This window comes from Haliotis rufescens, unplaced genomic scaffold, assembly GCF_023055435.1.
Source record: "Haliotis rufescens isolate VD_foot unplaced genomic scaffold, xgHalRufe1.0.p SCAF_7, whole genome shotgun sequence".
NCBI lineage: Eukaryota > Metazoa > Mollusca > Gastropoda > Lepetellida > Haliotidae > Haliotis > Haliotis rufescens.
Window position 1 is genome coordinate 3,146,446 of NW_025964361.1, and position 21,178 is coordinate 3,167,623.

General features: G+C 42.9%; 1 protein-coding gene across 11 annotated transcripts in view; it reads right to left on the minus strand.

Annotated features, from left to right (window-relative positions):
• Positions 1-21,178, minus strand: part of LOC124139607 — a 61,424-nt gene that overhangs the window by 36,759 nt on the left and 3,487 nt on the right. For 4 of the 11 annotated variants that reach the window (XM_048387774.1, XM_048387772.1, XM_048387775.1 and 1 more), the window contains exons 2-3: positions 16,694-16,793; positions 329-450 (exon numbers count right to left, since the gene is read on the minus strand). In XM_048387774.1, coding sequence (XP_048243731.1) covers positions 329-450; positions 16,694-16,748 — 177 coding nt within the window. In that variant the 5' untranslated portion in view covers positions 16,749-16,793. Of the gene's footprint in view, positions 1-328; positions 1,972-6,067; positions 6,329-16,693; positions 16,794-18,250; positions 18,323-20,636; positions 20,713-21,178 lie in introns of those variants that run through there. The other 7 variants (XM_048387771.1, XM_048387767.1, XM_048387777.1 and 4 more) reach the window with 6 other exon arrangements.

Genomic DNA, 21,178 nt, shown 5'->3' on the forward strand with positions numbered 1-21,178 from the left:
GGCGATTAAAGTAGGCCATGGTTGAAGTGTTTGCTCATCACGTCGAAAATCTGGGTTCGAATCTCTACATGATTTTTGCCAAAGCGGCGTAAACCTTAATCACTAACCCGTTTGCAGATAGAACATGTCACCTTGCGTAGGCTTGGATACATACAGCGCTTTTATAAATATCCCACTATGGGGGACACCACAATGGCTTTAATACATTGTACCAATAAAGATTCAACCTGGTTCTTTGGCGTGACGTGCGAACGCTTTCCCAACAAGGGTACCCGACAGTCTTCAACCAGGATGCATCTTGCGGACGTTAAAAGAAAATCGTACTCACCAGTATTCTTTCCATCTGCTGAGGATCCAAGTCCTTGATGAAGCTGGACATCTCAGCCCGTGGCTTGACCATCGCTTGGATCTCCGCCAGACGGTGGTTTATGTTCTCGATAGGGTCCTCATCTGGAAGATAGATAGCCACTCTCCGTTTTAAGGAGTCAAACTTCTTATACTGCCTTTCCTCAGCTTCTTTCAGCATCCAGTTGTGCTCCACCTCAAACTCAGCAGCCCTCTCGGCTCGTCGTCGGCCACCCTCCGCGGTGTCGTCTTCGTAAGACGCTGTTGACTCCGTCGCCCCGAACTCACTGAACTTCTCTTCCATCTCCCCAGCTCCAGCATATAACGCGTGGCCATAGCTTCCCTTCTCACCTCCACCCTCAAAAGATATACCTCCAAGATCCAAGGATTTTAAATTGGAACTGCTTAAAGAAACTCTATTGACCGATCCCTGTCGTTTAATCAAAGGTAACGTGAACTCGCGGTCTTGTAGAGTCGCCATGGCTTGGTGTCTGTTCTCCCTGAAGGGTTCGGTATCCAATGACGAACCGTTTGACTGGGTCAGCTCGCTGTTGTATTACGTATATCTAATCTACACAACAACGGCGTTTCACGGACAAATCGGGCGTAATAACACATAGGATTAATCAAGTCCGGGTATTATTAATCAGGGCTCGATTTCTCTGCACCGTTCGTCCACGTGCTGTGATTGTTACCCTGAGACATGTAACGTGATTTGTACCTGGTCCAACACGAGGGAGGCGACACGGGATTCAAGTAACTGTTATTGTTTCGCGCCGCCGGTTCAGCGCATATTGATCTTAATCAGTCACACGTAACGCTCAGGATTGTCTTTGAAGACGGGTCCCAGTCTTTCGTGCCGTCAGGCAAGGGATTGTCACACGCAGGTGCAGTTTTGTATGTCCATCACGTCCAGATGACCAGACAGTGGACACACCTTCACCGGTCACAGGTGTGCCCAAGTTCATTAACGCTCTGTACAACACGCCTCTCACCTGTGCAACAGGTATCTACAGGTAAAAACAGGTAACTTCAGACAACCCTTCTTTACAATGTCTCACGTAATAAATCGTAAAGAAATATATCCACAACTGAATGTTTTCGTCCAAGGTGTGACCTGGTTCATTAACACTTTGTACAACACGCCTCTCACCTGTGCAACAGGTATCTACAGGTAACAACAGGTAACTTCAGACAACCGATCTATTATCCCCCACGAATATATAGCAAATTATAAAAATCCATTTCTGAGTGTTTTCCTCATCGGTTTGACCCGGTTCCTTAACGCTCTGTTCAACACGCCTCTCACCTGTTGATTACAGGTAACAATTGGCTGCTTGACATAACGCTTCTAAATCCCCTCACACGTAATATATCGTATAGAATAATAAACTACTTATGGATGTTTTTTGTCCTAGGTGTGACCAAGTTCATTAGCACTCTGCACAGTCCGCCTCTCACGTGCACATCACAGGAAACAACCGGTAACTTGAGATGACGCTTGTATATTCTCTCTCATGTTTTATATCGTATTGAATAATAATCCACTGGTGAATGTTTTATGAGATCTATGATTGACTTGCGTGTTCCTCCAGTGTCGTGATTGAGAAACCCACTGGAAACCTGCTGTAAGGAATTGGGACAAAGTTTTACGACAACATAAATACACGTTTGATCAAATTGCAAGCAACGCCAGTAAGATTACATCGAGCATATTTATCTGGGACAATTTTGAATGCATTGTAAAACAATATTATATGAAAGAATCTTCGCATGCCAACAATGAGCAGGAAAGCAAACAAAAGACTGTCATAAAGATTGAACTGGCCCTGGCAAGGAGAATATTGTGTTTTTGTATGCCTTACAAAGAGGGCAAGAAAAACTAAAGATGTGTAAGTGGCATGGCAGCAGATAACATGAAGACTAGGACATCGAAGAGGCAGGAACGTAACACTGTGGGTTTAAATGGGGAGTCAAACAGAGCAGAAAGGGTCTGGTCCTTCTAAACCGAGGAAGGAGAGAATGTGATGTACCGGGTAGGTTTTGTATGCGAGGTTCTCGTTTAATTCTGGGAGTGTTGAGTATGTCTTTGAGGTGAGGTGAGGTGAGGTGAGGTGAAATGGGGTTTAACGTCGCGTCCAAGATTATTGCACTTATATAGCGACGTGTATGTACGTGTGTGTGTGTGTGTATGCGTGTTTGTGTGTGTGTGCGTGCGGCTGCTTGTACTAGTCCGGACTAATGCCGATTTATAGTGCTAGCCCACTGAGATACCATGCCGCAGTTTAACATGAATACCCCACTCAGACACAGTATACTGACTCCGAGCCGACCAGTCCTTGTTTTAGCCCCTTTAATGCCCAGCGCCAGACAGGGTAACAACAAGTACCATCTTTTAACGTCTTTTCGAACCCCGGACCTTCCGCTCTCCGGGCGGACGCTCTACCACTGGACCACAGAGGCGGTCGAATATGTCTTTGAGAACTCCCGAAGTAGGAGAATAGACTATCTGTGGGCTCCGGTACCGTGAACATGAATAGCGGATACTTTGGTTAAGGATGTGGGCGTGTTGAGTGAGTGAGTGAGTGAGTGAGTGCGTATGGTTTTACGCCGCTTTTAGCAATATTCCAGCAATATCACGGCGGGGGACACCAGAAATGGGTTTCACACAATGTAGCCACGTCGGGAATCGAACCTGGGTCTTCGCCGTGATGAGCGAACGCGTTAACCACTAGGCTACCAGACCGTCCCTCGTGTTGAGGGTCCGGGTAAAGAGATGGTAAAATGATCTCCACGGTTCGTTATCTTGAATTATCAGAAGTGGAGGCTGTCTTAGAAAGATCAGATCTTGGATATTACAAGGGTTGAGATCCTAATTAAAAAGTAAGGGACTGGTTGATGTGCTGGACGGGGAGGTCTGATCATGGGGATATTTAGTCCGAGTTCCAAGATTTAGGGAGAAAACGATGTTCAGGGTTTGGTCTTTGAATTAATGGTAGTAGAGGGTGTCGTAGACAAGCAGACCTAATCTAGGAGCTTTTTAGGGCCCGAGGTCCAATTATTGGAAGAGGGCATCGTATGAAAAGGCAAACGTAATCTTGGCGCTTTTTAGGGTCCGAGCCCTAATCATTGAAAGAAGAGGATGTCTTGGTCAAGAAGACCTTATCTTGGAGTTTCTGGTGTCCGAACTTCTGAACTATGGGGTAGAGGATATCTATTGTTCGGACTCCTGATCTGAAGGAATAGAGGATATCTATGGTTTAGGATCCTGACCTGAGAGTGGAGAAGATATATATGCTCCGGAATCTTGACCTGAGGGAGGAGAAGATATATATGGTCTTGAATCTTGACCTGGGAGAGAAGATTTCTATGGTCCGGAGTCCTAAACTAAGGGAGAATATATCTATGGTCCGGATTCCTAAACTGAGAGAGAAGATATCTATGGTCCGGAGTCCTAAACTAAGGGAGAATATATCTATGGTCCGGAGTCCTAAACTTGCTGCCACATGGACACTTAGGACATAGGTGTAAACGGAATGGGTGAGAAATGATTAAACACAATGGGGTCCATTTCACATGTTCCAGCCAATAGTCCCCCCACACTGACACAATACACCCATTACTGAACACAAAGCTGCGTAAATGCGAGCACTCTGACACATCTCGGCACGGAGCAAATGGGAGCACTCTGACACACCTCGGCACAGAGTAAATGGGAGCACTCTGACACACCTCGGCACAGAGTAAATGGGAGCACTCTGACACACCTCGGCACAGAGTAAATGGGAGCACTCTGACACACCTCGGCACAGAGTAAATGGGAGCACTCTGACACACCTCGGCACAGAGTAAATGGGAGCACTCTGACACACCTCGGCACAGAGTAAATGGGAGCACTCTGACACATCTCGGCACAGAGTAAATGGGAGCACTCTGACACACCTCGGCACAGAGTAAATGCGAGCACTCTGACACACCTCGGCACAGAGGAGGTCTGTTACTGGAGGTTGCATGGGGCATGACCTTGTCTTAGCAACTTTTGGAATAAACAACAACAACAATGATGCAAAACATTTACTTCATACGACAATCTAGTATGTTGTAGATGTCCATGGCAACCAGAACGTCAACAGACTTTCACAATGATTTGACACTGGTGATGACAAAAATAAACCTCGCCCTGAGACCATTAGTGGCAAGTGGTAATGTTTTTTTGACACAGTTATGTAGTTTTAGTCATTGCATTGAAACTAAGTGCAATCAGCGTGACAGGGGTGGGTAATTGACACACAAGCGTGTAGGTGGCACTCCAGGAGACCAACAGCTTGACTGGCTCTGCCTAATACACTTGTCGTAAATCTGAAAGAGTGACTGTAATTTATGTTCTGAGATGGGATTTGGTCTGATGGTTCCGCGAACGACCCTCAACACACGACGTACTTATTTTGAAGCCAGTGATTACTTAATGTAGGTGTATTGTAGACTTGAGATCCAGTTTCCTTCACTGCAATGGGGCACTGTTCCTTATACTCGGCGGGAGTGCGATTAAAGAACAATTTAACATGAGTCTATTTAAGGACGATACAACCAGACTATAGCCAGTGGGCCGTTTGAAATTGATTTTGCACGTCAATAGGACGACGGCAACAAATAATCTCACTTTTGATTAATAGTTTCAACATAACCATAAAATCTATAGTTTTTGTTGGACGATGAGACATAAAAAATGTACACTGGCGTACGTTTTCATTACCGGAGTAAATTACACTACACTTCATGCAAGCAGTGACGTCAGGGACGTTGTCCCGTTAGCACGGCTCTGCGCTATTGGGTTGATTCTGTTGTGGTTTGTGGGGCAAAACGATCGTAAATAACGTTTTACGGTTCCATGACTGATAGAAACATTTGAAACGTCTCAGATGAAATCAATATCGATAACTTGGTAATGAAATAATCAATTATGTACTGTCCTTATAAAAATTCATGAAATCGACTGCTGTGTGTGCGTGTGCGTGTGCGTGTGTGTGTGCGTGTGCGCGTGCGTGTACGTGAGTGTATGTTTTTATGTGGCGCTATTATATAGACTAACACTTTTATATAACGGTACTGCGAGCGGTTACCACGCAACTGTAGCCCTGTTAACAAACTAAGACATAATTTAACCCGAACAAATCATCAAATGAAGTAAGTAAACAAGTACACATGAATAATTAAACAACACCCACTCAACAAATAATCCAAAGAATGGATAGACAGATAGACAGACAGACACACATACAGACAGACAGACACACACATATACAGACAGCCATATAGATAGATAGCTAGATAGCTAGATATAGACAGGCAGACAGATAGATACATCGAAAGATAGAAAGGTAGACAGCTAGGTAGATAGATAGACAGCTGGGTAGATAGATAGATAGATAGATAGATATGCGGTACCTAAAAGATAGACAGACAGACAGGATAGATAGATATATAGTTAGATAGATAGATAGATAGATAGATAGGCTGTACCTAAAAGATAGACAGACAGACAGGATAGATAGATAGATACAAAGGTAGACAGCTAGGTGGATAGATAGACAGGTAGATAGATAGATAGATAGATAGATAGATAGGCGGTACCTTAAAGATAGACAGACAGACAGACATGATAGATAGACAGACAGACAGACAGACAGACAGATAGATAGATAGATAGATAGATAGATGGTACCTAACCAGCAGGAGATCCTCCCTCACGATAAGTATCCTCCTCAGTTTCTTGTCCTCAGGAATGAAAACCACACACACCACCAACAGTTTACCCTACCTCTTCCCTCTTCATCCAGAGGACCTAACTAAACTAGAATTAGTAAAACATGACACTGCCCTGCGATGATCGAAGTGACTGGCTCGGCTGATTGCCCGGCAACATGGCCACCAAGTGAGACATGCGACGTCTGCTGCCTCTCACAGCAGACGACAGGCAACGGGATCACCCGCGTCTCCGTGTGGCCAATAATGACTCGGAACAGCACAACGCTGTCTCAGCTGGGACATTGACGGCTTCATGCCTGGGAAGCGTGGTCGTCGGCGTGACTACATTGACACGCACCTGCTAGTCTGAAGGATTATATGAAGTCGTGTGGTTTTCAATATTATTGACTTCCAGCAGTTGAACCAGAAATGATAGCTTCTAGATACGGTAGTGGTGGATGGCGTACCGGTTAATGCGTTCGATCGTATCTCATGAGACTACGTTCGACTTTCTCAGTATAATAACATTTGAAGACCATTGTTAGTGTCACCTTAATATTCCTGTACTGAACTATTCGCGCTACTGAGTTACGTCCCTTAGACGTGCCAGGAACCTCAGATCGTGGGTATTGATGATGAGGATGATCTTAGTTTGGCTTCCCCAAAGTGGTATTCGCCCACCGCCTATATCATTTTGGTATTTCCTTCAACATGAAGCTGGCACGTCGTGATATAACTGAAATTTTGTTCAAAGTGGAGTTAAAATTTAACCACTCTCATTTTCCTATACTGGACATAGGGTAGCCTAGCGGTTAAAGCGTTCGCTTGTCACGCCGAAGACCCGGGTTCGAATCCCGGCATGGGTACAATGTGTGAAGCCCGTTTCTGGTGTCCCCCGCCGTGATATTGCTGGAATATTGCTAAAATCGGCGTAAAACCATACTCACTCACTATACTGGACATAGAAACGCGTGTCCTATGCGCTTACACACTATATATAGACTCCATGGCAGTTGAGTGCGAGTCTGTCTACCCATCCCAACACGAGCAAAATCAGTTGTGTGCAAAAACACAATTACATGCTGGACTATCTGTCCAGTTAATCTATTGTCTGCGAGAGGTGGCCATCTTTACATTATCAACTCCACACGCGATGTCAGGAATTCCCCCACACCTCTAAAATATTAATGGCAAGAAGACGAGTCTGCCTAATGGACCGTTTGTCATAGACTGTACACCCAGGATCCTCTCCAAGAAGCAGTCAGTTGTGACCCGGGGGCAATTGGTTTCAGAATGGAAGATGCACTCAGTCGTGGGATGGGGTACAGAAACAGGATATGAATCATGGGATGAGTTCTTCATTTCTATTGGAGGATGACTGGTCCTTCATCACACTATACCGCACAGAAAGCGTCGTTAGTCCTGGAGCAACGTAATGTATTCAAAGCCAAGAAGTAGTGGTTTTTTTTGGTTAACGCCGCACTCATCAATAGTCCAGCTATATGACATCGGTCTGTAAATAATCGAGTCTGGACCAGAGAATCCAGTGATTGGTATAATATTGGTATAATGAGGATCGATCTACGCAATTGGAATACGATGACATGCATCAACCAAGTCAGCAAGCCTGACCACTCGATCCTTAGTTGCCTCTTACGGCAAGCATGGGTTGCTGAAGACCTATTCTAACCCTGATCTTCATGGGAAGTAGTGACGACGTACCGAAAGGGAATATGGCAGTTTTAAACAAATGCTTATTTTGTTTTGTACGTGTGCCAGTGTGATATTCAGAATTAATGGATCTTTGAAAAATAAGTATGAAATTTCCATACGCAGTCAAGGGATCAGACCCCGAGACTTGACTGATTTCTTGTCATACTCCCTTACGGCGTGGACTGTTGCTCATAATATCAATCAATGGTTTGTCTGGTCCAGACTCGATTATTTACAGGCCTCCGTCATTTAACGGGAAATAACGCGGAACTTCGCGTCAAACAACGAGAAAACAAACAACAAACTGCATACGATTGTAGGTTCATGTCACAACTATACCATGGTTACGTCAAAGTGCTACATCTATAAGAGAGTCATACATAAACGATATCTCAGCAGTAACCTGGCTATATCAAAGGTATATCTCAACGATAGCATAGCTAAATGAACGCTACATTAAATTTGTCTGGCGGCTCTATCCTAAATCCATCATGACAACAGCCCAAGTGTGACAAGAGCTAGTGGTTGATAGTGTGAAGAGCAGCCTCCTCCCTGATGGTAAAACAAACACCACTTACCTAAGAAGGCCTATCGTTGCCACTTTGGTAGCAAATATATTGTTTTAAATCGAATTTGTTTATTTTCTCGAAATATCGAGTTTTTTTCTTGAGAAAATAACCGAAATAACGAGAAAATAATCGAAGCAGCGAGAAAAAATTCGATTTTCTTTTAGATAAACTTGAAATAACGAAAAAATATTAAAAGTACCGAGAAAAAGTCGTTATATCGTGAAACAATTTAAATAACGAGAAAATAACAGAAGTATCGGAAAAAAAGTCACGAAAAAGAACTCGAAATTTCGATTAAAAACATATATTAATGCCACCATTAGGCTTTCGTACTTATCAATTCTTCGCCAAATGAACAAAAAAAATGTAGTTTCGTAAACCACACACTGAACAATCAATGTATATGCATAAATAGACATATTCAATACTTAATACGCTTGGACAAATGCGGACAACACAAGCAGTAAGAGCGTCAGTAAAATCCCGGCTGTGCCTGAAACCATATCTCATGCACGACAGGCATCCAGTACAATATGTTCCATTCAATGCGACGTGATATTCAGTACGATTAGTTCCTCCGCCCATATAAGTGCCATTACACGACTTCAAGTGTCCTTTGAACAGTTCGTATTGAGCAAACAAAACCAAATCAGGTGAACTGTTTATGACCCATTTAATGAGAGAGAGTGATTCGGGTAATTCGGCTAATATAATCCTCGAATCACAGGCACGAACAACAAAACACAATTGGTCATATACCTCCATGCCTACACCTCGTTCACTGGCGGAGTACTTCTTTACTAAATGCGAAATCGATAATCGATTTTCGATCAGGCGATTCTTGACAAAAACAAGCGAGCAACGAGAACCACTCAAGCAGTCAACTAAACAGACGGACTTTCTATTATCTGTGTCTGATAGGGTATTAACACGAGGCGGTAACGCTAATGGTGGAGATGTTTGTTCACCTGGCGAGAAGTGACAGAACCGTGGACGTTCACTTGGAGATCCTCTGTTCCCTGTGTTGAAGCCCAACAATACAGGAAGTCCAAGGACAACATTGAAACACAATCATATCGGATCACATAAGGATTTACAAACTAAATCTTTTAAATTTATAAATATTCATATGTAGGGAAGGAACCGCTATTCAAAACATTGAATAAAATTAGTTCATGTAATGTCATGGCATTAGAAACATAATAATAATAATTCTGAGTGTACGAATTATTATAGTTTTGACGCCACTTTTAGCAATAATAAGCTTACTACTACTGCTACTACTACTACTACTACTACTACTACTACTACTGATGGTGTTGCTACTGCTGCTGCTACTAATGATAATAACAACACCAACAACAATAAAGGAGTAATTGAAGCAGTTAAACCCAATTAATAACACGACACAAACATGTATAGTGCAAGACACAACTGTTCACAACACTGAAGCAGTTAAACCCAATTAATAACACGACACAAACATGTATAGTGCAAGACACAACTGTTCACAACACTGAAGCAGTTAAACCCAATTAATAACACGACACAAACATGTATAGTGCAAGACACAACTGTTCACAACACTGAAGCAGTTAAACCCAATTAATAACACGACACAAACATGTATAGTGCAAGACACAACTGTTCACAACACTGAAGCAGTTAAACCCAATTAATAACACGACACAAACATGTATAGTGCAAGACACAACTGTTCACAACACTGAAGCAGTTAAACCCAATTAATAACACGACACAAACATGTATAGTGCAAGACACAACTGTTCACAACACTGAAGCAGTTAAACCCAATTAATAACACGACACAAACATGTATAGTGCAAGACACTACTATTCACAACACTGAAGCAGTTAAACCCAATTAATAACACGACACAAACATGTATAGTGCAAGACACAACTGTTCACAACACTGAAGCAGTTAAACCCAATTAATAACACGACACAAACATGTATAGTGCAAGACACAACTATTCACAACACTGAAACAGTTAAACCCAATTAATAACACGACACAAACATGTATAGTGCAAGACACAACTGTTCACATCACTGAAGCAGTTAAACCCAATTAATAACACGACACAAACATGTATAGTGCAAGACACAACTGTTCACAACACTGAAGCAGTTAAACCCAATTAATAACACGACACAAACATGTATAGTGCAGGACACAACTGTTCACAACACTGAAGCAGTTAAACCCAATTAATAACACGACACAAACATGTATAGTGCAAGACACAACTGTTCACAACACTGAAGCAGTTAAACCCAATTAATAACACGACACAAACATGTATAGTGCAAGACACAACTGTTCACAACACTGAAGCAGTATAACCCAATTAATAACACGACACAAACATGTATAGTGCAAGACACAACTGCTCACAACACTGACGCAGTATAACCCTACTTACTAACACGACAAAAACTTGTATAGTGCAAGACACAACTGTTCACAACACTGAAACAGTATAACCCTACTTAATACCACGACACAACATGTATTGTGCCAGACACAACTGTTCACAACACTGACGCAGTATAACCCTACTTAATACCACGACACAAACATGTATAGTGCCAGACACAACTGTTCACAACACTGAAGCAGTATAACCCTACTTAATAACACGACACAAACATGTATAGTGCCAGACACAACTGTTCACAACACTTAAGCAGTATAACCCTACTTAATAACACGACACAAACATGTATAGTGCAGGACACAACTGTTCACAACACTGAAGCAGTTAAACCCAATTAATAACACGACACAAACATGCATAGTTCAAGACACAACTATTCACAACACTGAAGCAGTTAAACCCAATTAATAACACGACACAAACATGTATAGTGCAAGACACAACTGTTCACAACACTGAAGCAGTTAAACCCAATTAATAACACGACACAAACATGTATAGTGCAAGACACAACTGTTCACAACGCTGAAGCAGTTAAACCCAATTAATAACACGACACAAACATGTATTGTGCAAGACACGACTGTTCACAACACTGAAGCAGTTAAACCCAATTAATAACACGACACAAACATGTATAGTGCAAGACACAACTGTTCACAACACTGAAGCAGTATAACCCTACTTGATAACACGACACAAACATGTATAGTGCAAGACACAACTGCTCACAACACTGACGCAGTATAACCCTACTTAATAACACGACACAAACATGTATAGTGCAAGACACAACTGTTCACAACACTGAAGCAGTATAACCCTACTTAATACCACGACACAACATGTATTGTGCCAGACACAACTGTTCACAACACTGACGCAGTGTAACCCTACTTAATAACACGACACAAACATGTATAGTGCCAGACACAACTGTTCACAACACTTAAGCAGTATAACCCTACTTAATAACACGACACAAACATGTATAGTGCCAGACACAACTGTTCACAACACTGAAGCAGTATAACCCTACTTAATAACACGACACAAACATGTATAGTGCAAGACTCAACTGTTCACAACACTGACGCAGTATAACCCTACTTAATACCACGACACAAACTTGTATAGTGCCAGACACAACTGTACACAACTGAAACAGTAAAATACCACTAAATACCACGACACAACATGTATAGTGCCAGACACAACTATTCACAACACTGACGCAGTATAACCCCACTTAATACCACGGCACTAACATGTATAGTGCAAGACACAACTGTTCACAACACTGACGCAGTATAACCCTACTTAATAACACGACACAAACATGTATAGTGCAAGACACAACTATTCACAACACTGACGCAGTATAACCCCACTTAATACCACGGCACTAACATGTATAGTGCAAGACACAACTGTTCACAACACTGACGCAGTATAACCCTACTTAATAACACGACACAAACATGTATAGTGCAAGACACAACTCTTCACAACACTGAAGTAGTTTAACCCTACTTAATACCACGACACAAACATGTATAGTGCAAGACACAACTGTTCACAACACTGAAGCAGTTTAACCCTACTTAATACCACGACACAAACATGTATAGTGCAAGACACAACTATTCACAACACTGACGCAGTATAACCCCAATTAATTAACCGACACAAACATGTATAGTACAAGACACAACTCTTCACAACACTGACGCAGTATAACCCCAATTAATAAACCGACACAAACATGTATAGTGCAAGACACAACTCTTCACAACACTAAAGCAGTATAACCCCAATTAATAAACCGACACAAACATGTATAGTGCAAGACACAACTCTTCACAACACTAAAGCAGCATAATACCACGACACAAACAAACACGCAGGCCAGGGACCACTATTCACAACACATCACAGGACAGCAACCTCTAACAACGCCACGACACAAACAAACACGCAGGACTCGGACCACTATTCACAACACATCACAGGACACCAACCTCTAACAACGCCACGACACAAACACGCAGGACTCGGACCACTATTCACAACACATCACAGGACACCAACCTCTAACAACGCCACGACACAAACACGCAGGACTCGGACCACTATTCACAACACATCACAGGACACCAACCACTAACAACGCCACGACACAAACAAACACGCAGGACTCGGACCACTATTCACAACACATCACAGGACACCAACCTCTAACAACGCCACGACACAAACAAACACGCAGGACTCGGACCACTATTCACAACACATCACAGGACACCAACCTCTAACAACGCCACGACACAAACACGCAGGACTCGGACCACTATTCACAACACATCACAGGACACCAACCTCTAACAACGCCACGACACAAACACGCAGGACTCGGACCACTATTCACAACACATCACAGGACACCAACCTCTAACAACGCCACGACACAAACAAACACGCAGGACTCGGACCACTATTCACAACACATCACAGGACACCAACCTCTAACAACGCCACGACACAAACAAACACGCAGGACTCGGACCACTATTCACAACACATCACAGGACACCAACCTCTAACAACGCCACGACACAAACAAACACGCAGGACTCGGACCACTATTCACAACACATCACAGGACACCAACCACTAACAACGCCACGACACAAACACGCAGGACTCGGACCACTATTCACAACACATCACAGGACACCAACCTCTAACAACGCCACGACACAAACACGCAGGACTCGGACCACTATTCACAACACATCACAGGACACCAACCTCTAACAACGCCACGACACAAACAAACACGCAGGACTCGGACCACTATTCACAACACATCACAGGACACCAACCTCTAACAACGCCACGACACAAACAAACACGCAGGACTCGGACCACTATTCACAACACATCACAGGACACCAACCTCTAACAACGCCACGACACAAACAAACACGCAGGACTCGGACCACTATTCACAACACATCACAGGACACCAACCACTAACAACGCCACGACACAAACACGCAGGACTCGGACCACTATTCACAACACATCACAGGACACCAACCACTAACAACGCCACGACACAAACACGCAGGACTCGGACCACTATTCGCAACACATCACAGGACACCAATCTCTAACAACGCCACGACACAAATACACACAACACAGAAAGATATTGATCATTACGTTGAAGCACATTGTTTCAAAACGATGCCATATCCTACATATATTATACATCTCCAAACCAAGAAGATCTTACATGGATTGAATCTCGCAATGTCCGTATGGTTTCGATTATACAATCGCATACATGGCAGCATATTGTGGTCTAATTGGTAGTGGCATGCCTCTTGACGCCGAAAGCCCAAATCCCTTCACTTCGCGAATGATTCATTACTTATTGCTTTTTCCGACTTAGTGTCGTTTTTTGTGAGAACCGTTTCTGGAGAACGTTTAATATTTCTCGTAATCAATAAATTGATCAGCCTCGTAGGTGATTCAAATCTAACCAAAGCAGGCATGAAAATGATCGGGATCACATGACTCAAACATGACTTTACAATTTTGGCTCAAATGATATTGACGTAATTTCCTGGTAAATCAAGTTGAGGACGTGGTTGAGATTTATCAGCTCTATTACATCAGTGCAGCTGTACCAAGACTTCCTTAAAGTGAACATAGCCATGCCGTCGGGGTAGGAGACCACACGTCTTCCGAGTTGGGCACCGAGTTCGGATCATTTACTCGTTCCCTATTTCCGTCGGTTAGAGTGAAAAACATTAGTTGCCATTGTCACCAAATCATTGTGACAAGCATGGGGTACTGGGGACCTGTTCTATCAACAAATCATTGTGACAAGCATGGAGTACTGGGGACCTGTTCTGTCATCAAATCATTGTGACAAGCATGGGGTACTGGGGACTTGTTCTGTCATCAAATCATTGTGACAAGCATGGGGTACTGGGGACCTGTTCTGTCACCAAATCATTGTGACAAGCATGGTATACTGTGGATCTGTTCTATCACCAAATCATTGTGACAAGCATGGGGTACGGGGGACCTATTCTATCACCAAATCATTGTGACAAGCATGGGGTACTGGGGACCTATTCTATCACCAAATCATTGTGACAAGTATGGGGTACTGGGGACATGTTCTATCACCAAATTATCGTGAAAAGCATGGGGTAGTGGGGACCTGTTCTGTCACCAAATCATTGTGACAAGCATGGGGTAGTGGGGACCTGTTCTGTCACCAAATCATTGTGACAAGCAAGGGGTAGTGGGGACCTGTTCTGTCACCAAATCATTGTGACAAGTATGGGGTAATGGGGACCTGTTCTGTCACCAAATCATTGTGACAAGTATGGGGTACTGGGGACCTGTTCTATCACCAAATCATTGTGACAAGCATGGGGTAGTGGGGACCTGTTCTGTCACCAAATCATTGTGACAAGTATGGGGTAGTGGGGACCTGTTCTGTCACCAAATCATTGTGACAAGTATGGGGTAGTGGGGACCTGTTCTGTCACCAAATCATTGTGACAAGCATGGGGTAGTGGGGACCTGTTCTGTCACCAAATCATTGTGACAAGCATGGGGTTCTGGGGACCTGTTCTGTCACCAAATCATTGTGACAAGCATGGGGTACTGGGGACCTGTTCTGTCACCAAATCATTGTGACAAGCATGGAGTACTGGGGACCTGTTCTGTCACCAAATCATTGTGACAAGCATGGGGTAGTGGGGACCTGTTCTGTCACCAAATCATTGTGACAAGTATGGGGTAGTGGGGACCTGTTCTGTCACCAAATCATTGTGACAAGCATGGGGTAGTGGGGACCTGTTCTGTCACCAAATCATTGTGACAAGCATGGGGTTCTGGGGACCTGTTCTGTCACCAAATCATTGTGACAAGTATGGGGTAGTGGGGACCTGTTCTGTCACCAAATCATTGTGACAAGCATGGGGTAGTGGGGACCTGTTCTGTCACCAAATCATTGTGACAAGCATGGGGTTCTGGGGACCTGTTCTGTCACCAAATCATTGTGACAAGCATGGGGTACTGGGGACCTGTTCTGTCACCAAATCATTGTGACAAGCATGGAGTACTGGGGACCTGTTCTGTCACCAAATCATTGTGACAAGCATGGGGTAGTGGGGACCTGTTCTGTCACCAAATCATTGTGACAAGCATGGGGTTCTGGGGACCTGTTCTGTCACCAAATCATTGTGACAAGCATGGGGTAGTGGGGACCTGTTCTGTCACCAAATCATTGTGACAAGCATGGAGTACTGGGGACCTGTTCTGTCACCAAATCATTGTGACAAGCATGGGGTAGTGGGGACCTGTTCTGTCACCGAATAATCATAACAAACATTCCCTTGGGGTACTAGGGACCCACAAAACACCAAATTACTTCCGAATCGTACCGGATAAATTCTAAAGGCATTCTATTTCGTTCTTAAATACCTTCGGCCAGAATGAAAAGACAAACTACAGACATGCTCTTTAATCCCCTTTATTTCCCATTAGCTTACATATTATACAATTTATACATATTTATCACATACACGCCATCATCACAATCTTACATTATAGTGCAAGGCTGAAATGAAGATTTATAAGATCTATACATAATTTTCAAAATTCAAATCTAAAATTCAAAATTCTGTATTTTTACTGAAGAATCTTTTTAGCGAAATATTCTTTAACTGTAAATCTTTTAAAACTTGCAGTACAAATAGTAATGTTGTAAGAAGAAACACATTGATAAACCATTTATAAGTCTAGTTATAGCACACGTCAACCTACCTTCCTCGTGGAGGCTCTCCAGTTGGAGTTGCTTGAGTTTGGTGTAAGCTGTCATCCTTTCTTCTCATCCAGTCCGTTTGGCATCAACATTCAGTGGCTTCTAGACACGCAAACAGGAAACGTTCAATAATAGAAGCATACTGACTAACATGAGTGAGTGAATATTGTGTTACGCCGCATTTTGTCTGGGGACACGAGAACTGTGCTTCACACATGTAGGCAATCGAACCCGGGCGTTTGGTGTGACTAGGGAATACAGCTAACCCACAGCCTCAATGCAAGAAAGAGTGAGTGAATGTGGTTTTATGCCGCTTTAAGCAATATTCCAGCAATATCACGGCGGGGGACACCAGAAATGGGCTTCACACATTGTACCCATGTCGGGAATCGAACCCGAGTCTTCGGCATGACGAGCGAACGCTTTAATAACTAGGCTACCCCACCGCCCTTAAAAGAAGGAGATTTGAGTAATTTAAGATTACAACTTCAGTTTGTTGTTTGGCAGTCGCGTAAATATTACAAAGTTTAAGTATTATTTCTGCACGCTATTTCTTTCTTTCTTTTTCTGTTCTAACATTGAATACTTTAACCACATTCTTCTATAATTGTATATTGAAACTGGGTCAATGTATTGATACAGTGTATGCTAATCTGTATTTATTGTATCCTTACAGTTAATGTTAAAATTAATTTATCATATTTCTAAAAATATTGTATTTGTACAACGTTGTTAAGACTAAATCCTTGTATCTGTAAAGAATATTTGACTGAATATATCTGGACTATACTATACTGATTATTGCTGTGATGTCATTTTAACTTTTAAAATCAGTCTATTTAAGATAAATGAACGCAACCCAAGTACCGAATATCCAACATTGCGACTACTCGCATGAAAGCTGAAAAAATATGTTTAAGAAACACATGTATTTAAGGTTTCAAAAGAAGAATGTGTATGATATTAATCATGTGTACATACTTTTAAAATCATTCGGTGAGACATTTACCAGGGGATTCATATAATCAACAGTGAAATGCCTATTCCAATCTATACTAATAACGAGTGAGTAAATGTCATTTTACGCCGCAGTAAGCAGTATCCCAGCGATAGCACGGCGGACGGAAAATGATCGAGTCTGGGTTAGACAAACTAGTGGCCGATAGCAAGAGCAATAGTCTACGCCATCGGCGCATGACGTCACACAATCAGTCACACATCGCAGCCACCTGGACCTCACAGATGAAGTAAACTTGGGAAAACCAGCCTCGATTATTTACAGACTACCGTCATATAGTGAGTGAGTGAGTGAGTGAGTGAGTGAAATTTAACGTCGCATCAGCTTTATTTCAGGCATATAGCGACGAGGCAGTCATACAGCTGGAATGCTGAGTACGGCGTTAAACAACAAAGAAACAAAACAAACTAGTGAAAAACAATCATAAATCATGAAAACCTGCAAATATATGATCATTATGAAAAATATACCACCATTGACACTTTATAGTAATAATAATAATGATAAAAGTAATGATAAGATAGTAAAAGTACCACCCCACCTTGGCCTCCGCTGCAGCCAATGTATGTTCCGTCATATATAGATTCCTACTATAAACACTCAACCCACCACAGACAGGTTTGACCCAGGGTAATATACAGCACATCGTAGATTTATCAAAGACGTTTAGAAAACACATGACACTCAACATCAGTTATCTCCCCTTTGATCAATGGCCATATTGATAATACATTAAGTTCAGTATTGATTGCTTTCGTCAGGTTCATTCAGAGCTCAATAAAACAGCTATCGTATGCGACACTTGAAAAGGTATTTGCTGTAGATAGATCAACTTAGTTTTAAAGCCACCGTTTGGAGCAAGGTGAAAACCCGAGTTTGAGTTTCTGATTATCGTAATGGGATGTGCTGGGCCGCGACCGTCTATTGAGCCTCTCAACACGTTCGTAACACACAGGCACATGTACGACGTGGAATATCTTATAAGTAGATGTGCTTGTGGCAAGCTCCGTGTGTATAGGAATATTGTACTATGTGATATCACCTGTTCTATATGGAAGCATGTAAAGGACAACCGTCTCCGTGGTCTTGTGCTAGCGCGTCCGCCCGGAGACGGAAGGTCCGGGGTTCGATCCCCGACCGCGTCATACCAGAAGACGTTAAAAGATGGTACTTGTTGTTATCCTGCCTGGTGCTCGGCATTAAGGGGCTAAAACAAGGACTGGTCGGCTCGGAGTCAGTATACTGTGTCTGAGTGGGGTATTCATGTTAAACTGCGGCATGGTATCAGTCCATGCATGCACGTCGTTATATAAGTGCAATAATAACGCGACGTTAAACCCAATTTCAGCTCACCTCACCTGTAAAGGACATTCTAGCGATATCGCGATCTCGGCATTTGGAAGCCATACAGAAATGAACAAAATACGACAATGCAAATATAACCCTTGGAGACATTACCGCGTTCTCGCGTTGACCTCTCTCCCTCGAAAAGGCGCGATTATGGCCGTTTTTAGCTGACTTTTTGCATTTTGGGCTGGTTTACAAAGGTCCAAATCGCGAATTCATAAAATCGCGAGAACGCGATAATGTTCGTTAGGATATTCCCCAATTATAAAACGCAAGATTTTCTTGAAGTCTCGCGTTTTCTCGATCTTGCATTTTTTGCTGTTTCTCAAAGGTCGATATCGCGAAATCGCGAGAATGTCCCTTATAGAATGCCATATATATTATTGCCTGTCCGTCACACAACAACCCCTTTTATGCGTATACAGACATGTAACCCGACCCCCGGAGTCAACACTAGTCGACACACCGGGCGACACGGCTAATGTACTCCATGCTGACATATCTACTTATGTCGGGGAATCCAGTTCTGTTGTTTGTAAACTTTAAGAATTTGCATGGAGTACCTTTTTTATCTTTCGCAAGGACCACTCCGACTATGAATTGGTGTAATGAAAAATGTATACAGAATTCTTAAACATTGTCAAACATGCGGAATACGTCGATATAATCGGATGGACGGGTGAAGGAGTATGGTCAACGCTTTAAACAAAAATTCCAGCCTCGTCACGGTGGGGGACACCAAAAATGCGCTTGACGTTGTGAATGTTTTAAACCAATTGGGTACGTTAAATAAGTAAATGAACATGAAGCAAAAACTACCCCCACCCCCTCGAACTAGTGAATGAATGAATGACGTAGATAGATAGGGAGATGGGAGATCACACGTTGCACCTAAGTTGGACATTGAACTCGGGCCTTCGGCATTGCAAAACAACGTGTTAACCACTTGAATACCTCACAGAATATGAATGGCGGTCTGTAAATAATCGCGTCTGGACCAGACAACCGAGAGATTGATACTATGAGTAGCATTACACACACAGACACACAGACACACACACACACACACACACACACACACACACACACACACACACACACACACACACACACACACACACACACACACACACACACACAGATGCGCACACAGACAGAGAGACAGACAGACACACTCACGCGCACACAGACACACATTCTCACACACCCACCCTGTCACCTACACACCAAACCCATACACACAGACAGACATAGAGACACACACACACACCACAGACACATCCACACCACAGACACACACGCGCACACAGACACACACCCACTCCCACACCCACACCCACACCCTATCACCCACACCCATACACCCATGTGTGTGTGTGCATAGTGCATATATACGTGTGATATGTGCGATGAGATGTTAAAGCTGAGATGATTGGAGTGGTGTTGGTCATAATGATGATTTTGCGCATTCAATGATTGACATCAACCTCACTGTTGAAAACTGTCCCCATTTTACCTCACCTCACCCGAATACAGCGGCCCGACACCGCTCTTGAACTACATGTGTAATAGAAACTTACCCTAAGGACCGGCTACACCGTCTTCAAACCCACATAGATGTAATAAAACCAAGTCCCCATGCACTTCCCTAAAGAAAATGCATATCAATATACACCCTAACCACTCAAATAATCCAGCTTCATTTCTTTAGACGTGTTGTAACTGTCCATTAAACAGCCCAGTGGCCGTGTGTCAACATGCCGCTATCAAATCTCATATGAAAATATCACAGATATAATAAAATTTGATTATGTGGACATTGAGAGCGCCATGGCTAATCCCCTGGAGTAAGGGGGGTTTAATGAATTCCAGCGTCGCCATCATTGTTGTGGGTTTGTCCGTTCACTTTCTTTCATTACTCCCGACAACACACCAGAGCTCATAACAGCGTAGATCAAGGTGACAATGAAGTACAGTGGATACATATAACATTAATCTACCATTATGGGTGAGGATAATTGCCACATTACACACGCAGTGTGAGGAGCTTTCAGAAGATTATATGTACATCCTGGAGCATTGCAAACATTTGAGAGAACAGGAATAATTGCTGTGTGGCATT